This window comes from Spinacia oleracea, chromosome 4 (genome assembly GCF_020520425.1).
Source record: "Spinacia oleracea cultivar Varoflay chromosome 4, BTI_SOV_V1, whole genome shotgun sequence".
In the NCBI taxonomy this organism is placed as follows: domain Eukaryota; kingdom Viridiplantae; phylum Streptophyta; class Magnoliopsida; order Caryophyllales; family Amaranthaceae; genus Spinacia; species Spinacia oleracea.
The window spans coordinates 187,611,319-187,638,119 of NC_079490.1; the positions used below are offsets into that span (position 1 = coordinate 187,611,319).

At 36.2% G+C, this 26,801-nt stretch overlaps 2 protein-coding genes across 5 annotated transcripts; both read right to left on the reverse strand.

Annotated features, from left to right (window-relative positions):
- Nucleotides 1-823: 823 nt before the first annotated feature.
- LOC110782700 (uncharacterized) lies at nt 824-7,845 on the reverse strand. 4 transcript variants are annotated; one of them, XM_021986919.2, is made up of 9 exons: nt 7,665-7,845; nt 6,201-6,278; nt 3,455-3,670; nt 3,226-3,363; nt 2,964-3,042; nt 1,961-2,032; nt 1,787-1,862; nt 1,426-1,488; nt 824-1,096 (listed from the first exon to the last, which is right to left on the reverse strand). In XM_021986919.2, the coding sequence occupies exons 3-9, from the start codon at nt 3,656-3,658 to the stop codon at nt 1,027-1,029; spliced, it is 702 nt and encodes a 233-aa protein (XP_021842611.2). In that variant the 5' UTR covers nt 3,659-3,670; nt 6,201-6,278; nt 7,665-7,845; the 3' UTR covers nt 824-1,026. The 4 variants fall into 4 exon arrangements, with proteins under 4 accessions (XP_021842611.2, XP_021842608.2, XP_021842610.2 ...); XM_021986916.2 differs by having other exon boundaries at nt 3,455-3,688; nt 7,665-7,844; XM_021986918.2 differs by lacking the exon at nt 6,201-6,278.
- A 3,449-nt stretch (nt 7,846-11,294) lies between these two features.
- On the reverse strand, nt 11,295-26,474 carry LOC110782701 (protein trichome birefringence-like 37). The gene is made up of 5 exons (XM_056843367.1): nt 26,103-26,474; nt 24,474-24,645; nt 22,709-22,887; nt 17,859-18,011; nt 11,295-11,901 (listed from the first exon to the last, which is right to left on the reverse strand). Exons 1-5 carry the CDS (start codon nt 26,387-26,389, stop codon nt 11,574-11,576), a joined length of 1,119 nt encoding a protein of 372 aa, XP_056699345.1. The 5' UTR covers nt 26,390-26,474; the 3' UTR covers nt 11,295-11,573.
- Nucleotides 26,475-26,801: the final 327 nt, after the last annotated feature.

Sequence of the window (26,801 nt, forward strand, 5' to 3'; positions counted from 1 at the left end):
CCCAATTGATTTGTTTGACATGCCATTGTTGGAGGTTGGGTTTGGGGTTGGGAGGGATGGAGTGGTTGGGGAAAGGGAGACGTGACGGTGGAGGTGGGTGAGTGATTGATCAGAGAGAGGAAAGAGAAAGGAGAAAGTTTAGAGGTTTTTATTTTTATTTTTAAATAATACTTAATTGTTTTTTTAGGTGCTTAATTAAGTTAATTAAGGGTTAATTTAAATATTAATTGAGAAAATAGTTGAATAAGGGCAAAAAAGTAAATTCACATTAATAGAGACTTAACAAAATGGACGGAAAATGCTCATTAAGGGCATTTTTTGTTATTATTCCATACCCCAGGGGTATTTGGTGCATTCGGGAAAAAATAGGGGTATTTAGTGCATTAACGCAAACCTCATGGTCATTTCATGAAAAATCCGAAAAAACAAAGAAGAAAGTTGAGAGTAGATAGGAAATTGCACTATTAGGTGAATAATAATAGGAGTTCAAAGCTTTATAAGTGTAGAATTTGTGTACATTTGGTATCGGGTACCTGGTCCCTAAACCGGTCCCATTGGCTACCCGATCCCAGAACTAGTACCAATGGGTACCCGGGTCTTAGGAAACTAGGTCTGGAATCGGAACCAGTTATGACCGCTTCCTAAAATTTGGAACCGGAACCGGACCCGCCGAATCCTTTGCAATTCCGGGTCCGATACCGGGTACCCAATATTTTTGCTCACCCTACTTAGAATATAGTATATCATTCAAAACTGAGAAGTTCAAGATAGGTATTCTGAGGATCTGTAAATAAAACACTACAAAATCACGGAACACAATCCATGGAAACAATCATATAATTGGTATACCGGAATCAGCTCAAGTTATGCCGGGTTGATTATTTTAGCACTAAGGATAAGACTAGTATAAAATATCGTATACAACAGAAATGTGCTTACTATGTGGATGTACAGAAGAAGAAGAAAAAAAAAAAAAGGTGACATTCCCGCTTAATGTTTAGAGGTGGGAAAGCATCACTTGCATACTCACCATTTCTTAGGAAGTTTTGAATATGAATTAACGCCCTTCCCTGGAGCAATTTGAGGCCTTGAGACACTAAAAGCACAAAAAGACATCAGATTGTATATTTAGAAGCATAATACTCCCTCTGTCCCAGAATACTCGCAACGTTTTGATTGTACACGCTTGCCAATGCACAACTTTGACTATTAATATCTTTAATTATGTATTATAAAAACTTATAAAATATTAATATTTTGAAAATATATATTAAGATGAAGCCAACAATATATTATATGCTAACAATTATTTTCATATACTATAAATAAAATAGGGTCAAAGTGAAATATGTGAATAGTGCAAAAAGTCAAACCGTTGCGAGTATTGTGGGACAGAGGGAGTAGACATTTGTAGAATCAACATACTTGTTACTTCGTGGTTGTTGTACAGCTCCTTTCCGTATAGCTGCCCGGTTTTTCATCGCTACACTGTTAGAGCAGCCACAAAGAAAAACAAAAGGTCAAATTCTTTGAAGAAATGTCCAAGTCAATGATTCCTCAACTTATTTGAAGTTGAGCATGCCAAAGACCAGTGAGGATATATAGTAAGCGAATTTGAATAAGTATATTAACAATATGATAAACTGAAATTGTCCAAATACTCTAAAGTCCAAAGTCCAAACCACAAATACAGAATTTTGCCTAAAATTTTGGTAACAGTGTGTAGTATTTAAATAGTTCTGCTCACAAAAAGATTAGAAACGTATTCTATTTTTCAGATAAATACCTGTTAAAATGTTCAGCTTTTGCCTTCTTAAAAATACTGCTCTTCCCATTGGTAAAGGTGCTTGATTCTCCAAATGCTAGATGCAATCATCATATCATATAACGAGAGAGAGTAAACAAAGTAGAATAGAAGAGTCAAATAAATAATTTGAACCTCAAGAAACAGCAAAGATACCTCCACAAAAGGTTCGCCTCTTAGACGAGGGGGGAACCTTTGCACATAACTGGATTTGACGACTTTGCTTTCCTGCAGTGCAAAAAATCAGAAAAATAAAACCTCTGCGGCGGCTTTTGGTTGAGCATATTTTGAAATCAGGTATGGGTTTGGTTCACTGTTTTTTAAAATCTGAAACCCGGGGGACCCACCTCTCATACCCCCTTGGTATCGGTTTCCCTTGCAAATTATGTAGTGCGTGTGTATCTAAACTCCAGTCTACCATAATTCTTGTTCTCCATCACCCGTCCAAGACTACACTACAACAATGTAACCACCATATTTCCACCACCGTAACAGCTACCCTAAAATCAACACCATTATCGTCTAAGTCATTAATACCACCGTAAAAATCACACCACCTAGCCACCAATTTTGCCGAAGCCATCAATGACCACCAACACCACCATAGTAACCCAAATTATACAAATTAGAGTGCTCCAAAATATGGAAAACATACTATGGATAAAAATCCACCTAGATTGTAAATGGTCAATTTTGGCTATATAAGTTCCAGATTTGAACTTCAATAATGGTCAAAATCGATCACCAAAAATCAAATTTGTCGAGGAGGGGAAAGCAGATGTACGGAATGGCGGTAAGGGACGACGGAAAGCAAGAAATTACTGTGGTACAGATAATGCTATATTTCAAAATTTGAGTCTTCCACTTTTAACGTAGACTCTTTTAACGTAGGGAATTTTGAGGAAAGGGGGAAGAAGATCCGGAGAGTTGGTGAGGAGACAGAATATAGTAGTGGTAGGATTCAATTCAAATTTTTTTAACCAAACATGTGGAATAAGGTGTAGGGTTCAAGGTATCGTCCATTCTAAACCCATGGGTTTGATACCGAAACTCATAACTCATACCTTTGGTTGAACAAAACGGGGCCTGAGGTTACACCTCCATATAAGTTATATAGCAGGATGAAGCAAAGCATGACTGGAGTATAGAGGAGACTTACGGGCACTTTCATTCTTGTATGACTGTGTTAGTCGCTCTAATGATTCTTCTACGTTTTCATTGATTTCCTTCAACTTCGCCTGCAACAGAAAAACCTCAGTTAAAACTTTAGAATAAGCAAGTGGCATTCAAGAATTTAAATTAGTTATACATCACACCTTATGCGGTTATGCCTTTTCCAAAAGGGGTAAGATATAAACATCATAACAAGTAATAGAAAGCAAGCATCTGCATGATAAAAGTACATCACAAGTGTTAAATACCTGATACAATTGTCTCCAATTAAATGTCACCTTAAATTTTTTGACCCTCTCCACCACCACTTCAACACTCTTAGCACCAAATTCAGCCTCATAAAATTTCTTCCACAGTTTATCAGTAACTGGACTTAGATCCCGCTCCTGCAACACGTTCAAAACAATATACAATGTAAGACCTAACGGAGAAAAGAAATTTAACACACGAAGGCCAAGAAGAGATGATTCATCTTACAGATGTAGCATTTTCAATATGCATCAATTGCTCCACTGTACAATGGGGTAAAATGTGCTCAAGAAGATGTGAATCTGTTGGACCAACATCACCAATGTACCTAATGTTATCTATTGCAGTCTGAACACATAAATCAACCAGGGATGGAGCTTTTCCTTTCCCCAGTCGGTTTCTGTCAGAGACGTGTATATACCCCGATCTCATGTTTCCAGAGTCCTGCAATACACAAAAAAACTGAGAAACGAACAGTTAGAAAATCCCGAACAGAACAGTGCATCAAACACTCAAACACTGAGACATTAACACTTTTCACCCTTCCCTGCTACCTCTTAGGCCTCGCCTGGATTGGGGTCAGTGGTTTAGGAGAGAATTTTATGGGGGTAATCTTTACCAGGGACCAATTTAGGGTGTAATTTTTCTTTTGAGCTAGGTTTGGCATCTAAAAGGGTGACAATTACCAGAGTACTTTTTGCTTCCCAGTTTCATTTAGTGTCAAATTATTTATCTCACTTCCAGCTTATTACTCCAATTTCTTCCTGGACAGTTGATCTCCATTTGATCTTTACATCCGAAAAAATCATCCAATACTTCTTCTTATCAAATTGAACATGCAAGTAAAATAAGTAATATTTTGATTTTAAAAAATAAGTTGGTGAGACAGATCCAGAATTTTTGGAATTTTAACCAAATTTTTTTTGAATAGTCGAAAATAATTGTTAAAATTGATAATAATACAAATAAAAATTTAAAGGAAAACCTGATATCAAACAATTGAATACTTGGATAATTGAAGTTCATGTCCAGGGATTCATGGAAATAGAGAGAAGAGAATAAATTTTCTTAAATTTGAAATATCAATTCTACGGGATGAAGTGGTAGAATCCAGAAAATAAAATTGAGTGGAGGAGAGAGAAAGAGATATTTCCTAGAATAGGAGAGAGAAGGGAGATTAAGATGAAGGATGAGAAGGGAGTGAAGTTACAGAGGAGAGAGAAAGAGACTGATAGTCTGGGACTATAGATCCGAAGAGAAGAGAAAAAAGTATGGAGGAAAGAGAAAGAAGAAAAGGAGTAGATTTTCATGGGGGAAATGTTACCCAGGGGGGTGGGTGGGAGATTATTACCCTTGTTTTGAGGGGAATAAGTTGCCCATTGAAATTATCACCATTAATCCAAACCTGTCAAAACTTCATAATTTTTCCTACGTTACTTTTTCCCCTCTTGTTCCTTGCAATCCAGGCAGGGCCATATATTCAAAAACATTAATGTTCAGCTACTTATTATGTAATAATACTAGCACCGTAAAAACAGGGGGTAAAAGAATCATCCTTTAGATGAAGTTAGATACACAAGTCTCCCACGAGTGGAACAGAGATGAACGGCCGGTAAAACAGATGTTATCAAACTGGTATTTTCTTTTTCCTTTCAATTCAAAGGGGCTGACGTAGTGAGGGAAGGATAAAAAGGATTGCAGGGAGGAGAGAACCAAGTTAGATAACAAAAAGAAAAGCCTGAACTATAAAAGTGTAGTGCTTCAGCATAGAAGTTTTGAACTTGCAGTGTCTCACCACAATCACATCACCCTTACTATCAACAGCAAAGAAACATCAGCCCTACTAATTAAAAATACATGTATGGGTACATCAAGATACAATTCTCAAACTCCTATACGGTTAAAAGTGGTGTAGTATTAATCATAGACGACATTAACTACATCTTTCATTCATCTTGTCAGATTCTCATGAACAAGAGATAGCACACCGTCACCTTTATCGAATACCAATTATCTATGAATTTGAAACAGCAACACTTTGATGCGCTGGTATTCTTTTATGGTATCCGCTCAAAAACAATTTTGAAACATGAAAATCCAAATCCAGAAGCAAAGTTTTTAACTCTATGCTATAATTTTGAGAGTTGAGACAAAATACTTGTACATTTCAACCACTAATCTGGCCTGCTTCCATCTTTTCTTTAATTGGGGAAAAATTATCAATGACAGAACAAGAGGTCAGCCAATAATTCACTTTGATCTTTTTACTACACACCACAAAGAATGAGAAGCACAATTTGTTTTAATTATTTACTACACAATTATATCAGCATTGTTCTCTTGCTCTCCTCTTTCCTAGTAGTAACTTTTAGAACCCATTTTGGACAATCAGTACCAATACCAAACTAATGAGTACTAGTAAGAGTCAATGGCGTCCATTTTGGACACAAGCCTAATGAGTACCAATACCAAACTAATGAGTATAAATTGAGAGTATTTTGGGGAAAGTGAGAGTATGATAGTTTCTCTAGGGTTAGAGAATGACCTCCTTTACCTTGCCTCATGAGGGGTATATACATAGTGCCTTATTGGGCCTTTGAGGCTTTATGAGTGATATTGGGCTTGAGTGCGTCTTATTAGCTTTTGGGCTAAAATGGTATGCCCATTTTGGCAACCAAACAGTTACCTAACATTTTCCTTCTCCATTCTGATATCACAAATTTTCTTAATCTTTATGCTCAACCCAAATGGTGCAAGTAAAAAAATCTAAACACGGCGTCAGTAACTAGACACAGTAAGCTATATCCACGCCAAAGAATAGAATAAATAACATGCAGGAAAAAGCTTCATACAATTTCAACTAAAGATGCATAAGAACGGAAGGTATTATAGAAGAGAAAATGATAGTATGGGACAAATGCTAAACTAAAGTAATGACATTTTTGCATAGCAAGTAGAAACCATCAAGACATACCAGCTGTTGTACAAAGATATTCAATGGATAAAGTGGCTGTACAAAGATATTCAATGGAAGAAGTGCTGGATCAGACTCCTGTGTATACTAGAATGTCAAAAACATAAACAAAAAAAGAAAGAAAACAGCAAAGACATATAAACCAGTACATGTAAATTGCAGCTTTACCCTTCAATAGCAGAGAAGCTATTTCTGACTAACCCTCAGTCAAATAAAAACCCTTAGCCCGACATATAGTAATTAGCCTATACAGTCATTAAATACAGTATACACAACTAACTCGTTTCTGGATGAAATGGAAAATTACAAATAAGTCTTCAATGAACTGCTGCGATAGTCCTGATAAACAATGAATACTTGTGCTCTACAAATTATCATATATTCAACTACCGATTCAATACTAATCTAGCTACTTTACGGGTAGAATTGCTCACAGAAGACAGCGTCATTTGTGTCACTTTTTCATTTTAGACTTTCTTTTTGGTATCATACTAAGCGTCTTCAGGAGGTTATTGAGATTTGTTTTGTTCTGGAGTGAGGGAAGACAACAGAGATCATTTATGAGGCGGGATAAGGCTTGTAGGCCAATGGAGGACGCCAGTCATTTGTGTCTAAGAACGTTTCTTTGGAGGGTAGATGGTTATTATGATTCTCTCTTAACCTCTATCCCGTTGACACCGAATCAACAGAAGCAAATAGGAATGGTTAGAAGCTATTCCAGGTAAACATGCCTTTTATCTAACTTAAGGATATCAATCTCCCAAGTATTTGTTATTTTCTTTCCCAAAATTGAATACGGATTAAATTTTGGCACAGTGTTACCTAATCCTCCAATCAGCCCACGAACTGCGAACCGAAAAAGCGAATTATAACATCAAAATGGTATAATTTTGGTCTAATTTAGCAAATTAGGTAGCGAATTGTGAACCCGTACCCAATCTCATACTAGCGAACCAGGTAACAGTGTTTTGGCAGGAACCCTGAACAGGATACTTGAATTTCTTCATTTCTCCCTTGTCTTGGGAAAGGGATTTCTAATTAAGAGACAACATGAGAAGTGGTTTTCTTGCATCTTCATGCTGTTCATCTACGGTATCATTTCCTGGCTTACATTGAATGGTATAGAACGAGATCACCATGCTATATTTCAATTAATTCCTTTTCAGTGGACTCCTGGCTTCTTTTTTATTGATGTATTTATTTCATTCAATAATTTTCCTTTATCTAAAACACTAAACAATATAATTCAGAAATTGTGTAAACTAATTAGACATAGAACAACACCAAAAACAAATTAAAGGTAACAAAAACCCAATAGAATACATTTAACAATTTGAAACTATCATTATCAGGCAAAATTCATCATCCGCACGTGAAAATTGGATCTTTAAATACAAATAAAATCAATAGAAAATCCAAAAAAACAATTAAAAAAAAAAATAGATAAGCGAAGAAATTTCATACCGAGAATTGCAGCGCAGAGGAGAGGCTAGAGGTGGTGATACAAGATGCTGGGTTTGTTGGAGAGTTTTAACTGAGGAGGAAGGAGATGCAGAGCAGATGCGATCACGCGACTATGCGATTTGGAGGCGAGCCCGTCTACCAACCAAACCAATCCCTTCGTAGCCCGGTTTACCTATACTCCGTAAGACTCACCTTTTGGTCAAAACATGCTACTCCCTCCGGGTTTTTTAATTTGTTACGTTTGACTTTTGCACGTTTATTAACATATAATATTTTTTTTATTATTATTATTTTAAATATTTTATATTCCATCGTTAATCCTGATTCAATTTTTTGAAAATATGACATTAATTATCTCTTTGAATATAGTGTAAATCAACTTTTATTTTTTATTAAAAAAAAAAAAAAAAACCCAAGTAAACCTCAATCCACTAATCATTACAACAACCAATAAAATTGTTTTATTTATCAAAATGAATCAATAATTGAAAAACACACAGATTGCTAACTTAACTTACTTGGAAAATTGTAAAGAAATTTAATGAGTTGAAAAAATTAGACCAATTAAAATTAAAAGATGGCACAAAAAATGATACTCCCTCCGTTCCTATTTTATGCACCGCGAAAATAAGTTTATAAAAGGAAAGATTCTCCCACGTAACAAATATTGTGAAACACCCTAAAAAGAATATGTAACAAACAAAAAGAAACGGATGGAGTAGTATTTTATGCACGCGATGCCTTGCTCGTAGTTTGGCGCGGCCTCATGGCTGCTACCTTGCTCGCAGGCGCGGCCCATAGTGCTGCCTTTGCTTGTCGAGCGATGGGTCGGCTCGCTTGCCGGCTTGTCGCTCGTCGAGCTTCCGATTCGTTTTCCGATTCCGAAATTCATTTTCGGTTCGAACAAATATTTACATTTCCGTTAATATTTCCGATTCCGGAAACAATTTCCTTTTCCGACAATATTTCGATTCCGGTAATATTTCCGTTTCCGGCAATATTTCCGATTCCAGCAATATTTCTATTTACTATAATATTTTCCGATACGAGCCATGTTTCCTTTTCCGGCAACATCTACGACTTGGATAATATTTATATTTCCGTCACGATCCATATTTCCGTTTCCGGCAATATTATCATTTTTCGGAGTATTCTTTATTCTGCCTTTTGACGATTTCAGCTCCCACTGGATCCGAGATCCGTCGTTTCCGAATGTTCATAAATGGAGTACTTAATGAATAATATATTCACTTAAATACTTGATCCGTTCACGTACTATTTGTGTGACCCTACGGGTTCAGTCAAGAGTAAGTTGTGGATTAATATTATTAATTCCACTGCACTGAAGCGGCCTCTAGCTAGGCATTCAGTTCACTTGATCTCATTGAATTTATTAACTTGTTAATTAATATCGAACCGCATTTATTAGACTTAGCATTAAATGCATACTTGGACCAAGGACTTTATTTCCTTCCGTAATGGTATCAATGTTCTTGATAGATCTCCATTATTTACAGATGTTTTTGAAGGTTGGCACCACCTATTAACTATTTCGTGAATGGCCAACAATACAATATGGGATATTACCTCAATGATGGTATAAACCCAAAATGGGTGGCATTCATTCCCACAATATCCCTCCCCTAAACGAAAAGGATGACCTTTTTTTCCAAATCCTAACACTTATAAAGCTTCATACTTTGATTACTATTCACCCAATATTGCATTTACGTTCATGCCCCTCATTTCCTTCTTTGTTTTATTTTGTCTTATTCTTAACAATAGAGCATTTAAGGTTTCACCCTTCCATTGCTATACAAAATGTATTGTTTTCTTTGGGTATAATTTCCTATATATTGTACCTTTGAACTATCAATTAAAACGCATATAGTTTCTATTTCCTGTTACATGTAAATCCAACATCTAACTTTAACATATCATTTCTAGCATTTACCATAAATTGTAAGTTCCTAGCTTTTAAGTAACATTTTTACAAAAATAATTTTGTATACCTCGGGGGATCGTGCGCGCTAGCGCACGATCCAACAACTAGTTATAAGAAATTTGACGAAAGGATGTGGAACGTGCATTTTACTTCAAGCTCGTTTTGCAATAACTTGTCAACTTGCTCTAGCTCGTAATACATCAATGCTTGAAAAGCTTATGATAGCTTGTGTTATTATACATAACATGGTTGTCGAAGATGAATGAGATACATATTTAAATTATAAGGACCCAAGTGAGTATGACCAAGAGGTGGAACAACCTTCATCCTCGAACAAAATAAATAATGGGGAACAATTTCAATTTCATAATGGTGCTGAGAAGATAGCAAATTTGGATGGTTACATGTCTAATAGAGTTCAAGTTCGTGACGAAGTTATGCATAGAGCCCTCAAGTCAGATCTAGTAGAACATTCGTGGCTCAAATATGGGGGTAATAATGGGGAGGGGGATAATAATAGGGAGTAACGGACTTGATATTGTAACTATAATCATATTTGTCTTTAGTCATTATGCTTAGTTTCTATAAATTATGTTATGTTTATCATATGTATTGTCGTATCCTTAAGATGTATTCTTGTATTATTGTATTCTTATGTTATTATAATGTAATTTCGTTTTAAGCTATATTTTCTTTTTAAACTTTTAATTAAATATTTATCTAATATTGATTAGTGTTTAATTATAAGTCATAATTTATTAAGAACTAGTGTGTGGCTCAGGTGATGCCCCGATTGCTACTTTGAATAATTAAAATTTGAGATCCTTTTTAAGCTTAATATTTGACAAAATACATGTATTCCATAAAAGTGAAAAAATTCATTAAGTTCGTCAACTACACAGGTACACTGCCTCATTTATCATGCCAACTAATTTTTCAATTAGATCATCTTACAATTCGTATAATTTTTTTCCTAATGGAACTAAGTGCTTCAAATTAATAAACACATAATTAGATTATGTAGAGAATTTTTATAGTTGACGCTTATGGGACTTGTGATACTATGTTTAATTCATGATTTTCTTAATACTTTAATTATTATTTTTATTCCAGTATATTCCATAGGGAATAAAAGGTAACGTGAATATTTAGTTGTTTTAGACTTTATGTTAACATGTATTTATAAATTAGTGTGCACAAATAAACAACAATTAGTGAGTGGTTAATATGGTAATAAAAGTTATTTCCAGCCTCAAGGTTTTGTGTCCAAATGTTATTGTATTGATTTTTGGTTGTGAATGACAACACATTAACCATGTTGAGAGAATGACATGGCGTAAACGGGAGAGTTCTACGTGACACATAAACTTTATTAGCAACGCTTTTTAATATATTAGTATAGATAAGGTTTAAGATACTTAATGTATTTATTAATAATCATTTTAAGTTAAGTTAAATGATGCAATAAAAGAGAGAAAATTATGATACGGTAGGCTAAAAGTAAGAGAGATAAAATGGTGACCAAAATAAGTTGGGCAACCATTGAGAATATATGGGCATTGTTGGTCATAGAGTTTGATCATGGTTGACTTGGAAGAGTAGAAAATATTTATTTATTTGATGACCAAAATATTTGGGTCATCCATTGGCTATGCTTTAATAGAGTCCACTTCAGAAGATGAAAGCAATGTTTAACATTTGTATGTAATTTTTTTATTTTTTTTTGTGCGCATGAGCCACAAAGACAATATAAATTACAAACGGGAGTGGGGATTTGAACCTGAAACCTATCGTACACATACCTTGTGTCTGAACCACTAGGCCAAGACATCATTACATTTGTATTAATTAAGATTAAATATTAATTCCATGGACACTTAATACAACCCAAAACGTAGGATATATATAATAGAAGATACCAAAGTTTAACAATAACATATACAAACTAACAATGACTTGAGCAATCATAGTTGGTTGAATAACAACCTTTTCTTAGGTTGAGAAACAAGAAGAGCAGACAAGAGTTCATTCCAAGTATCAGGGACACCAGGAAGACACCAATGGGAGCAATCATTTCCTTGGTTTCCATCCAACCCATAAATTGAAGGATGTCCATCTTTTCTTAGTTGAGACAATGTTGTAATGTCTAGTAACGTAACCTTTGTTGACATGCTACTCAATATTTCTTTTACTACTCCTACCGGTTCCGGTAAGCCTGTCGGATATGTTGATCCTGATATCGGTGTCGTTTCTCCTTTACAATTTCCAGTACTCGTGTTCCACTCTTGAGATCTAGTCAAATGTACAACAATACGAAACAAATTAAACAAGACTCTCGGCCCGTAATAAATGGTGGAAATGAGATTTGACAAGAAAATAACATCATGATGTCCATGGTAATAAAATTTTGCTCAAAATTTGTGTTTTTCTTCATAAGTTTGCATTCCCACCTTTTTTTTTTTTGATACTGTTTACATTCCCACCTAATACCACTCTCCAAATGATAATGAAAATTTATAAAGAAAAAATGATAAACTTAAATGAACCAGTATTTCCATGATAATGGATATTGATTTTCCTTACAAATTTACATATAAATTTATGGTCGACTACCAAAAAGATTGTCAGAGTCTAAGCACCGCCCTATGAAATAAGTGTATTTGCACAAAAAAAAAATAAAAAAAATTGTTACATAACATTACATACGAATAACCTCCGGAAAAAAATAGGAATATCTATAAGGAAAATTTGTAATTATTAATCCAACATTTGCCCGGTTTTCTTTAATTAAGCCTACCTATGCGATATTTCTAAATAATCCAACCTTTATGACTCAACTACTATTATTAAGTCTGGATGACCGGTTACCTGCTACAAAGTCAAGGAATTTTTTTAATTATTAATCCAACCTTCGCCCGATTTTCTTTAATTAAGCCTACCTATGCGATATTTCTAAATAATCCAACCTTTATGACCCAACTACTATTATTAAGCCTGGATGACCGGTTACCTGCTACAAAGTCAACGTTAAAAACATTGACAACCTAAAGTTGGTTTCCCTCCTAAAATATTGGACACGTCATCATCACTTGCCACCTAAACAAGGATTTCATTTTTTTTTTCAAAAACCCTTAACCCTTCTCTTCTTTGTACCGTGTTTCAATTCCTCTCTCCTCCATTACTGCTGCTTCAACCACAATTGTACTGGTTCATGACATTATCAGCAATTTTCTTGTGGAAATAGGTGACTTCATCCACGCGCATTCAAATTTCGTATCCAAAATCGTACAATTGAAGGTGAACTTACGAACCTTAGCGTTTTTGTTCATTTTTTGGTAAATTTTGAATTTTGGGCTTCCTTGATGGTCAGTTCGTAAAAACCCGAGCTGTTGCAATAATATAGTTTTTTTTTTTTATGTTGTGGGATGTTGGTTATTGTGGTCTTGTTGAAAATTTAGAAAGAAAAATAAACCTTGAATTTGAAGAAGATTCAGATCCTACGGGCAATTGCTTTACCCCAGCCATAGCAATTGCTGATTATTTTTGATGAACTTCGAATGGAGAGGTATGAGGATCGACAATGGTGGAGAAGAGGTAGAAGAGAAATAATGGAGAGGAGTGCAAAGATGAAGCAGAAAATCGTAGAGGAGAGAGGAACGAAAATTAAAATAGCAATTAAAGAAAATAAGGGGGGAAAAAAATAAAAATAAAAAATAAAAAATAAAAATTGTTATATGCCACGTAAGGATTAATACCGCCTACAGCAAGTTAGTAACTTGTTAGGCTTAATAATAGTAGTTGGGTCATAAATGTTAGATTATTTAAAAATATCGCATAGGTAGGCTTAATTAAAGAAAATCGAGCAAATATCACAAGGAGCGAAACCACGTTCGCGCGTATTTATATCAAGTGTTTCGGGGTTGAAACGATGGTAGGAGCGTCCTTGATATCTTGAGTTCCGGTCACGTACGGTGCCTGCAAGATGAACTCCGGGCCAAGGGGGGGTCCCCGAGGCGGAGCCTCCGACGCTCAAGTCAGTACAATTGATGTATAAAATGAGGTCTTTAGGGGAGAGAGAGAGTAGGGTGGCTTCTCTAGGGTTAGAGAATGACCCCTTTTACCTTGCCCTTTGAGGGGTATATATAGTGCCTTGTTGGGCCTTTTGAGGCCGTGTTGGTGGTATTGGGCTTGAGTGGGTTTTATTGGCTTTTGGGTTAAAATGGTGGGCCCATTTTAACACCCCAACAAATGCCCCCCAGACCCAATTCTATTTGAAAAATGGGTTGGGTTTTGATTTTGATCACCCTTCGGCTCGGTTTTTACCTTCGGCTCGGATTGTAACATCGATTTGAGTTGTAATCTCGGAGCGATTTTTAACCTCGCTCTTCAAATCCGGAGATCTGTTTAAGAACGTGCTTCTAAAATCGGCTCGGATTGTAACATCGGTTCGAGTTGTAATCTCAGAGCGGTTTTTTACCTCGGCTCGGACTGTAACATCGATTCGAGTTGTAATCTCGGAGCGATTTTTAACCTCGCTCTTCAAATCCGGAGATCTGTTTAAGAACGTGCTTCTAAAATCGGCTCGGATTGTAACATCGGTTCGAGTTGTAATCTCGAAGCGGTTTTGTACCTCGGCTCGGACTGTAACATCGATTCGAGTTGTAATCTCGGAGCGATTTTTAACCTCGCTCTTCAAATCCGGAGATCTGTTTAAGAACGTGCTTCTAAAATCGGCTCGGATTGTAACATCGGTTCGAGTTGTAATCTCGGAGCTACACAATTTTGATCTTCAATATTTTATGTATTTATGTTTGTCAAACATAAATTTATAATTCGTTTTGAACATGATGAACAATTTGAGGTATATGCTCTTACAAAATGACTTATTGTTTAGACAATATCTGTCAAATTAAGTCTCCAAGAATATTTTGCATTTACCAAATTAATCAAGTCAAGTAAATTATATGCTGACAAAATATAAAGTACAAAGCTTAAATAAATAGAAGACTTAGCTTTGAAGTCGGATAAATTTTTCTTTTGCCGAGGATGTAATTTGTAGATGCCAGTAACATTTTTCTCCTCAACTTGCGTGCATTTTGGATAAACACATGTATCACCCACTTGCTGACTTACGTGTTTTTATAAGCCAAAAGAATTTCCAAATTCTTTGGTGCAAGGATTATTGTTGTTGACTACCTTCAGCGTAGAAAATTGTTCAGGTACGATCATGAATGAACTCGTAGGTAGCAGCAGTTTATTATGCTTTGCCGATGCTGGATTGTCAACATTATAAGTCAAGGCTGGGCTGTTGTGTTCGGCATTGAGCTCGGCTCAGGAGCTAAGATGCTCGGTACTGTTCTTCGGCATCGAACTCGGCACTGAGCTTTGGTGCTCTGCCCTTGTTTGCTTTTGCTTACCCAATTTACCTTGGCACCGACTTGCTAATCCAGTACGCTTCGGCACCGACTTGCTGTTATTCTTGCTATGTTGAGCTATGGCTACGAGCTTCGGGAAGCTGCATGCTCGGCACCAAGCTTCGGGTCGACTTCGGGGATACGAAACTCCATGCTTGGGAACCTCCATGCTCGGCACCAAGCTTCGGGGCTTTTCTTTTTGGCCAATAATTTGGAAATTTCTGCATATTTGATCTTTGACCTCCGAGCTTGGTGCTATGGTCAGCTTCGGCCTCAGAACTTGGCAGCAAGCTCGAATGTTTGAGCACCACCTGGTTAGTTGTAGGGCTCTACTTCAGCGTGACCTCATTATGAGCTTTCATTTAGCATTCGAGCTTCAACATTCTATTCAGATGATGAACAAGATTGAAGGTGACTTCAGATGGCTCATCCTCTCCGAATTTTATTATCTTTGAGCTCGCAGGAGAGTATTGCATGTGGTATGGTCTCTTTATTTGACACCATGTTCGGTCCTTGGCTCGGGCATGAGTTACTCTGTTTCTCGGCAATGCTCGGGAGCTGCCATGCTCTTTGGAGATGAGCTCGGCACTGAGCCTTTAGTCAGAACCTTCTGCAAGAACCTTCGGGACTAGGGATCATCATCCTCTTTCGTTCGGGCATTGGGTCTCTTTGGTTTGGACCTTAGGTCGAACCTCGGGAGGTGGCTGTGTTCGGCCCTGAGCTCGAGAGGTTCGGCACTGCTTGGGGTTGCAAACAACTCCTATCAATGAGCCTCAACTGCTGAACTTCATTTAGGCATTTTAACGAACACCTCGTGGGTGTCGGTTAGAGTTGCAATAATGGAATCGCTTTCGTAAGATAGTAGTAGCTGCTTTGCTACGTTACTTGGCATATTATCAATGAGTGAACTTTCAGCAAGCAAAATGCATCTACCAGATAACAGGAATCAACGAGAATGTATCAATGTGTAAGGCTTGACTTTCTTGAAGAAGTTATGCCAATTGACGATCACTCGATAGACTCCCACTTCTTTTCCAGTATGCTCTGCTTCGGGGTGCCTTATCTCGGACCTCGGGGGCATGAGCTCAGACCTCGGAAGGCTTTGGCTCGGGCCACGAGAGATGAGTTTCCACTACCGAAACTTGGGTTTGCAGTAGGCTTTGCTTCGGGAGATCGTCTTTGGCTCCAAAGCTTCTGTTGTATGAGACTTGAATTGATCGGGATGCTTGCCTCGGCAGACTGAACTTTGGTGCTAGCCTCGGCATTGATCTTCGGCACGGAGCCTCGACACTGAGCTTTGGTTATGGGCTTCGAGAGCTTCTCTTCGGCAATCAACCTCGGGAAATGAGCTTCGGGGGAGCTTTTCCTTGCTGAACTCGCGGGTAGCAGCAGAATGTGGGTATGCTTTTGTTGCTTCGGAAGCGAAGCTATGCTCGGCATGTTGTTTGGACCTCGGGAAGCTCTTCGGGAGACTAATCTTCACCTTTTGCTAGTCTTTGAGGTATTTTGTCAAACACCTTGCGGGCGTTAACTGAAGTTGTAGGCATGAAGTTTCCTTTGCAGTAGCTTTCACGACCAAGTTGATCACTATGAATTCAACTAAAAGGTCTGCTAAACAACAGTGTATCAATGACAAACAACATAGATATACTAGTTCTCTACCAAACCAAATTAGTTATGGAATAAGAAAGCATGATGATTTCATAAAATATCACATTAATTTATAAAGAAACTTAGCTTAATTTGAGCTTGCAACTGGGCCATGGAAATGAGATTTGTAATTCACAGGTGTGAAGTGTTTCACTTCTCCGTGGTAGCTTCCATTTTGCCTCCGGCCAACTTCGGGAGGCTAGCTTCGACTACGCTCGTTTATGACCATCAACCTTAGCTTAGCTTTCGGCTTCGGCCTCTGAGCTTTATATCTCATATCCTCCTCTCGTATCTTCGGGAAGTAGTCTAATATACTACTATGAAAGTGCTCCGGCAAGAGTACAGGTAGGAGAGCGGTACTCGCTACCTCGCATTCATTTGACGGAGTATAGCTTTTCATTTCCCCATTTGCTGGAGTAAATTAAATTAGGCCATCAATTTCTTGATTTCCTTATTTCGTACTAGAGCTCCTTCATTAATGATGGTATCTCGAGGAAAAATTATGCCATCATCTTCTTGGATTTTGCCATTTGTTGCTTCTGACTAAGATGTCAGTGTAAGTTTACCAACTTGGTTATCACCCACCTTGATGAGTGATGAGTCCAGGACTGAGATGTCATCAAATATTTGTGACCGAATATTAACCACTTTGTAATATTTGATATTTGTTGGCAAAATGGTAGTTCTTGACCGGCTATTTTGAATTTTTCGGTCACTTTTGTGCTTGAACAGGATAGCCATGGAAGAGTGGATCTTCATGGGTTATTGTACTCTCTCCCCACAGACGGCGCCAAATTGTTTCGGGGTTGAAACGATGGTAGGAGCGTCCTTGATATCTTGAGTTCCGGTCACGTACGGTGCCTGCAAGATGAACTCCGGGCCAAGGGGGGGTCCCCGAGGCGGAGCCTCCGACGCTCAAGTCAGTACAATTGATGTATAAAATGAGGTCTTTAGGGGAGAGAGAGAGTAGGGTGGCTTCTCTAGGGTTAGAGAATGACCCCTTTTACCTTGCCCTTTGAGGGGTATATATAGTGCCTTGTTGGGCCTTTTGAGGCCGTGTTGGTGGTATTGGGCTTGAGTGGGTTTTATTGGCTTTTGGGTTAAAATGGTGGGCCCATTTTAACACCCCAACATCAAGTATTGTAAAATTTATGTAACTGCTAGACAAAATTGTGTAAAACTTACCTGTAGTGAGTTGGGGAGATGCCTTGAAAGAAAACTTGAGAGTTCTTAGCATAGCTGTTAACCCACTTAGACCAAGTTGTCAATCCATATTTATAAGCAGTCAAACGATCCATGTCTTTATATATCTTCTTACCCTTCTGTATGTAATCCCATCTGAGATTATTCAAAAAAAATAAAATTACCATTAATGAAACTAGTTTTTACCCCGTGCTATGCACGAGTTTCATAATTTAAAAATTCGGGTACATCATTTATGTAATATAACGTAAGATACGCAAATTTTAAAATAATAAAATGTTAAATATTTGGAGTATTAAGAGATTAAATTAAGAATGTGAAACAAATAAAATTATTTTTGAAATAAAATGAATATCTAATTAATTAAGGAGGAGATTGAAAAGATGAATATAAATGATGACTTAACAAAAAATAAAATAATATAAAATTGAGAACACGTGGCATCAATTCATGGACACATTGGTTGATATCGACAATCAATTAAGTCCCAAACAATCAAGCTTCAATTTGAAAGTAACCAAAAGCAATATAAAGGAAGTTTTGACTACAAAAGATAGTGTTAAAATTAATTCTATATAGAATCTATCTATCTATATATTATTATACTAAAAGAGACATCAGGAATGACACGTGTCAATTTTTGGTGCGATTTTTTCCCGCAAAAAATCACTTTCTCAAAAAATGTATCTGTTTTATTTTATTTTTATTCTCTACATTTTTTATAAACTATTTATGTATTGAAACAAAATTTAGTTTATAAATTATGGAAATAATAGATAAGAAATAATAATATTTATTCTAAATTGGTACTCCCTCCGTTTCTTTTTGTTGTATCCGTTTCCTTTTTAGTCGTTTCATAATGTTGTATCCACTTAGAATCTTTTCTATTTTTGGACATATATTTTTTCCTAAAATACCCTTACATTTCAATCTAATTACCATAATACCTAAAGATTCTACCCATATTCCCACCTAATTTTCCCCACCCATAATATTTAATCAATTTATTTTCCCAAAAATAATTATTTAATTCATATTACCTTACCATCACTTTCACTCTCTCTCCTCCCTCATATTTTCACTCTCTCTCTCCCTCATGATTTCACGTCCCTCTCTCCCCCCCTCCCTCTTCTGATTTCATTTTCTCTCTCCTCCCTCAATCTCTGATTCTCTTCCCTCAATTTTTTCACTCTCTCTCCTACCTCAATCTCCTCCCTCATTTTTTTCACTCTCTCTCCTCCTGAAACCTCTCCGCCGCAACCACCACCACCACACCTCCGCCGCCTTTGTGCCTCCACCACCATCTCTGGAAAAAAAAACTCTATATTAAAGCTTTAGATGGTGAAATTCGACCATAAAAATTCTAGATCTAGAGTTTTAATGGTCGAATTTGACCTCTAAATCTTCAAAATCTTGGATTCATGGTAAAATTATTGATTTTTATTTTATTTTGTTGATTTTTTAGGTTCGAATTTGGGTTCGAGTTTTGGGTTTTTTGGGTTTGAATTTCTGGGTTTGAATTTCTGGGTTCGCGTTCTTGTTTTTTGGGTTCGAATTCTCGAATTTCTGGGATCGAATTGTTGATTTTTTGTTCGATTTTGATTGGGTTTTTGTTGTTGATTTTCCGGGTTGATTTTTTGAATTTTCTGGGTTGAGTTTTCGAATTTTTCTGGGTTTTTGTTCTTGTTTTTTCGATTTTTTCTGGGTTTTTGTTCTTGAGTTTTTGAATTTTCTGGGTTTTTGATTTTTTGTTGATATTTATGTTCGAATTATTTCTGGGTTTTTGTTCTTGAGTTTTCGAATTTTCTGGGTTTTTGTTCTTGAGTTTTTGATTTTTTGTTGATATTTTTGTTCGAATTTCTGGGTTGAGTTATGTTGATTTTTCTGGGTTGATTTTTCTTGATTTTCTGGGTTGATTTTTTGTTCATATTTTTTTGTTGTTGATTTTTGTTCGAAATTTCTTGATTTTTTTTTGTTTATTTTTGTTCGAAATTTCTGGGTCGATTTTTTGTTCATATTTTAGTTCGAATTTTCCGGTATATAAATCCTTTGAGTAAATCTGATTTGTTTTAGTAATAATAATAAATATCTCCATTGTTTTCTCTCTCCTTCTTTTATTCCAATCACTTACACACAATCATTTCTCTTACACCCAATCATTACACTTATACCCATACAAACCAAGATTCTATTTTTCTTAAAACCCCCCAAGATTCCAAATGGATACAACATTTAGAAATGGAGGGAGTAATATTTTAAGTTAAATCGCTATATTAATAATGGAAATATATCACTCAATATTTTGGTCAAATTACCATATTAGCATTTTAAATATGCATATTAGATGAATAAATTTAAATGAATATATAAAAAAGGTAATAACTATGCAGTAGTTTGGGGGATATTCAGTTAAATATTTTGTGAAAAAATGATCAAAATTTGTGCGTGCACGGGATCTAATCTGGTCTATTACTAGAAATCTAATTTCAGACACATTTTTACAAGAATTTGTATTAAAGTTTTTTAAAAAACTAGTAGCTGGCTGCGCGTGTTGCGCGCAGTGTGGTGGGGAATTTCAAATTTTGCACCGATAGGTTCTAGCACCCTAATTTTTTTTAAAAAAAAAATTGTATTCGGATTGATTTCACATTTTCGGGTATCCGATCCGAAAATTTCGGATAACCCAAACTTTCGGATTGGATTCGGATCACATTTTTCCAATAAGGAAATTTTGGACTAGTTCGGATCCTATATTCGAAAATTGAACACCCTAATACGTAGTATATGTTCTACATTTTATTACCTTAGATAAATTAGGATACAATATTGACATAAGGCTATCCTAATTTCAATGTATTTTTCCTTTAAAAAAAAGGAGTTGACAAGTTGGATACTCGAAACTCGATACTATACACAGTACGTGTTCTACATTTCATTTGAATAAAAATGACATGCAAACGTATATGAGAACTTTTATCTTGTTCCTAATTATATGTATAGTTAGGTGTACTCTGAATCGGTTCTTTTCTTCGGTTGTACTAAATCGTAAATAAACAAAACCGACAAGGTTAGTACAAAAAAAAAAAAGACATTTGGTACATGTACTCATCTCTAAATATACTTCGTACTTAGGAGTAAGATTATTAGATTAAGAAATATGAGTTGAGGGAGTGCCTAAGAAATATGCAGTGAAGTGTTTAGATTAAGGTCTCAATAAAATTATTGCCCTTAACAAAGGTAGTTGATAAATTAGTTACAAAAGAAATTAGGATATAATTAGTTAAAAAGAAGTAAAATGATTTATTGGTATATGTAGTTAGACCTGGCAAATGGGTCGTCTGGATCGGGTTCGGATCGGGTTTGTTCGGATCGGGTAATTTTGGGTCACTTTGACTTCGGATCGGGTTCGGGTATGGTTCGGGTCCATTCGGGTTTCGGGTTTAATTCGGTTTTTTGATGGTCGGATCGGTTCGGATTTGGGTCAAAATTTCGGGTCAATATCGGATCGGGTCATTATCGGTTCGGTTCATTTCAGATCGGATCATATCAGATCGGTTTTTTCCGGTTTAGTTCGGATATTTTCGGGTTAGATCGGACTTTTCTTGTTTAATTTCAAGTTTGGCAATTTCGCTTTAGATTTGGTCATTATTCATAAATATTCAATTATTTTTAATATTATTTATAACAATATCTCTTACGAAGTAATTAAGGGATAAGCGTATACAGTTCGAGATTACTGGTTTACTGTATGGGAATTTTAGTAAACAATAAGGGTTACATTTACCTTTTCACATTGTTACAAGTGATAATTTAGGCGACTCTAGTCTTACTTCTACTAATGTATGGTCTAGACGACGAAACATGAAATATTGACGAATATAACAATATATATTGGTAATTAAAAAAACATTATCATGATTTAGTAACGTAACTAGTATTTGAGACCAAACTCTCGAATTATTTCATAGATAATATGTGGTTAATAATAATAATAATAATAATAATAATAACAACAATAACAATAAAAATAATAATAATAATAATAATAATAATAATAATAATAATAATAATAAAAGTTAGAAAACTTGTGTTATTTAGTTTGAACTATTGATAAATTTGAGTTTTTCTTCGGTTCGGATCGGTTTCGGATATTCGGGTCGGATCGGTTTCGGTTTGATTCAAAATTTCCAGTTATTTTCGGTTCGGGTTACTTCGGTTTCGGATGAAACTCGGTCGGGTTAATTCGGTTCGGGCCGATTCAGTTATCAGATCATTTCGGGTTAAAATCAATTTCGGATCGGTTTCAGTTTCGGTTCGGATAAATTTGGGTTTCGGGTTGATTTTGGGTCGTCATTTCGGGTCAAAATCGGGTAATGGATCGGGTCATTCGGATCGGATCATTCGGATCGGGTCAATTTTGCCAGGTCTATATGTAGTTACTATTCATAAGAAAGTAATTGATGTCCCACTTTTTAAAGTGTAGATACTCCCTCCGTCCCTTAATACTCGCACCGCTTTTCTTTTCGGGTCGTCCCTTAATACTTGCACCGCTTCTATAAATGGAAATTTTTATCAATATTATATTATTTCTCACACTTACCTACTACCCCACTTACACTCCTATTCTTTACAAAAAGTTATTTAAAAATTCACATCCTCCACTCACCACACCCCACCTCTTACACATTTACCACTAACAATATTAAAAAAATACCCCACTATCAACTAACACCATTAAATAAATAAGTCAATTCAAATATCTTAAACTCCGCACCGATCAAACCGGTGCGAGTATTAAGGGACGGAGAGAGTATGTATATAGTATTACGTACCCTTGACTGGTGCTTCCTTTATGGACCCACCAATGCCAACTGTTGAAGATGATAACGTCCATCCCTTTCCAAGCATTTCCATTTTTGATAGAATCAAGCTTTAGCACCCTCCCTATCTTTTCACTTACTACATCAACAAAATATGGGGTTCTATACATCATCACGGAAATGTTGTACTCCTATATGAAAAATACAAATTAAATTAACAACTAATTATATATAATTTATTAAGCACGTACGTACTAACTCATTTTAAAATAATCTTTACACTTTTCGTTAAAATTTTATTTTATAATATATTCTTTACTTTTTGCTTTATTCTATTTTTGGACGACCATGAAAATTTAATAACTTACCATTTTGACCTTACAAAATTTATAAATTTTTCACTTAATTTTTCTTACTTTATTCATTTTTCTCTTACACCCACCCACCTTTTGAATTACACATTTCTCTTACTATACACATATTTTATTATATTCAACCAAATTTTCATTTTTATCTTAATATTTGTACAAATAGTAATTGTGAAAATATTTATGAAACGGAGGTAGTACAATGCCCTTAGCATTTATTTTAACAAAGTAAGTAAACGGAATGGAATCAAGAATGGGATATAAGGGGAATGAGAATGAAACCCTTTGATTTAAAAAGTTGTTTGGGATGTTTTTTTTTATCATTTTCTATTCATCTTCCCCCTCAATGACTCTCTTGCTCCCTCCTTTCGCCGCCCACCCGACCGCCGCTCTCCTTCCGCCGCCCACCCAACCACCTTTCTTGTTCCCTCCGTCGCCATGCCTCCCCCCGTCGCCCTCCTTCCGTCGCCCTCCCTCTACCTTTTATTTTCTCACAATTATATGGATGCATTTGATGTTTAAATGTTCTAATTCGACTATGAAATCCTCAGATCTGAAGATTCCATAGCCGAATTTGACCATTTCAAGACATGATTTGCACAAAAAAAGGTAATTATTATTCTAATTCTTGTTTTTTCTTCAAATGTTTAGGGTTGGGGTGGATTTCGGGGGTGGTGGTGGTGGGTCTGGGGGTGGTGGTGACGGGTCAGAGGGTGGTTTTCGGGTGGTGGGGGCGGGTCAGAGGGTGGTGGAGGGTTGTTTCGGGTGATGGGGGTACGTTAGGGGGGTGGTTTCGGGTTGTGGGGGTGGGTCAGAGGGGTGGTTTCGGGTGGTGGGAGTGGGTCAGAGGGTGGTTTTGAGTGGTGGGGGTGAGTTAGGGGGGTGGTTTCGGGTGGTGGGAGTGGGTCAGAGGGTGGTTTTGAGTGGTGGGGGTGAGTTAGGGGGGTGGTTTTGGGGGGTGGGGGTGGGGGTGGGTCAGACGGTGGTCTTGGGTGGTGGGGGGGGGGGGTGGGTCATGGGGTGGTTTTCGGGTGGTGGGGGTGGTTTCGGGTGGTGGTGGTGCAAGTGGCTATGTGGTGGTTCAGGTGACCTTTGGGTGTTATAAGGTAGTCAAGGTTAGTTGAATGGTGGTCAACGTTTTTTTAGAAGTGTAGGGGAATGGGAATGGAAAAGTCTAGGTGGGGGGGGGGGTGGGGAATCAGGGTATAAGGTTTTTGGGTAACCCAAAAATGAAATTGGGTAAAGAAAATGGTGAAACATGTCAAACAAACAATAACAAAGGGAATGATATCAGTCCATTCCCTTTCCCTTTCCTAAAAACCCCCAACCGAACGCCCCCTAATATGATATAATAGGTTGAGACAATAAGATGACTAGTTTGGAGCGAGAAAAGAATATAGAGTACGTACCATTATTGTAAATATAGAGAGGCCGTGCTTGACTGTGAACTTGTGAGTAGAATGTGGCAGGGCAGTTTGCAACATGCATGTTAATGACTGCCATTGATCAAGGCTTAAGGAATCTCCCACGAACATTATCTTCTTACCCGTGAACCTTGTCACAAAATCTTGACCATCGAATCTAAACATATATCACATAAAAATTAACGATCAAATTAATCACAATTGACCGAATTATCAAAATAACAACCCATTTACGCATTTTATTAAAAAATTTAAACAAGCTAGCTTAGGACTTGCGCGCCGAGCTTTTGTTTAAAATTGGCGTGATATATTTTTTTTGAAAGCCAAGCTAATGCATTAATTAAGGGATATTGGAAGAAATCTCGGCAGCATAGTACGTGATTTTCACACACGTACTTGTTACCAACAAATGAGACTACTTAGCAATGTGATGAACAAAAAAATAACCATCTCATTTGTATAATGATTGTTGATTATTAATGTTTTGTACTCAATTTGGAAGTAAAGGTAAAGAAGTGAAATACGATTTTAACAACTTTTTGGAATTAAGAAAAAGGATTAAAATTACTTTCGTTCAATAATATGTGTTACTATAGACAAAAGATACACACATTCTAAAAAGTATATATACATAATGTATATTCATTCACATGCCAAGTTCCTTTCAAAAATTAAAGTAAAATAAAAATCACATGAAAAGAAATTAAAAAAAAAATTCCTACAAAAATTCTGCGGAGTACAAATGTTTCAAAATAAAAATATATACTTCTCTTTAATCAATTTCTTATATTTATTCTATTTTTGTGGTTCTACTGCGAGGAGTTCCCACCGCCTTTGGCGAGGTAATCTCCCGTGGGAGTTTGTATGGGTACTTCGATGGGCAGCATCCTTCCCAATTGAGATTTTTTCCATTCCCAAGGCTCGAACCCGAGACCTTGGTTAAAGAGCAAGAGGCTCTTAATCACTCATGCCAACCTCAATTGGTTATATTTATTCTATTTAATACTACGTATGGAGTAATATCTCAATTATGTTAAGAATCTCTATTTTATAATTCTCATTCCCTTATCTGCCAAATTATTATCCTTACCTGCCACGTCGTAAAAGACAATAATATTTTTATGTTATGAAACGAAGGTAGGTTATGCATAATACTGCACCCGTTCTAAAATGATGATATTTACACTTTTTAGTTTCAATTTATTTTATAATATTCTTCTCTGCTTTATATAATTTTGGACATAGAAATTTCCTACCTAGCTTACTCCACTTACTTCATAATATTATAATTTTTCCCTCATTTTTTTTAAACTTATATTCACTCACCTTTTTACACATATCTCTTATTTTATCTTTATTTTATTATATTCACCCACCTTTTATACACCTTCTCCCTTTTTGTCTTAATATTAATTGTGTAACTAGTAACTGTAAAGATCATAAAAAAACCAGAGGTAATATAAGTTATTTTTTCCTGTACAAGCTTACATACGATTACATATATATAGTCATAGTCGAATATAACGCAATTCATGGACGCGCCACCTATGGTGTCACCCTAGGTTTACATACACTCGGGTATACAATAAAAGGTCGGGTTTAAATTAAACATACCTTGGCAAATCGCAATCGCTAGGCTTCCACTTATATTTGAGGTAATGTTGATCGGGGCGTCCGTTGCTTAAGCAATCAAATTCTTTGATGAGTGATGAACAAGTAGATGAGTTATAATATGGATTATAAGCATCATCATACACCCAACTACCTTGAAAAACATTACAATAACTTGTTGATTTATTCAATTTTGGAACCTCCAATGTTGTTGAATCCTCCACATTATAAGCTACACATTGTTGCAAAAGTAAACAAGAAAAAGCTAATAAAGCAAATTTGCACTCCATTAACTAAAGTTTGATAGAAAGAGAGAATGTGTTTGCATTGGATGGGTGACATAAACATGCCATGGGTAGAAGGCAACTGAGCTTTTATAACGTGGTACGCTAGCTCGATTTCTATGTGTATCCTCATCATTAGCTGTGGGCTATGTATATGGTTCATGATATACTCCCTCCGTCTCGGAATACTTGACCTGTTTTTCTTATCGGGCCGTCTCTTAATACTTGACCTGTTTCTAAAAAAGGAAATATTCTAACAATATTATATTATTTTTCACTCCATCCCTATTAACCCGACCACCTACCCCCTACAAAAAATAATTAAAAATTCAACCCCTACTCTCCCCAACCCCACCTCTTAAACCCACCTCCCACTAACTACATTAAAATAATACCCCACTATCAAATACTACCTATT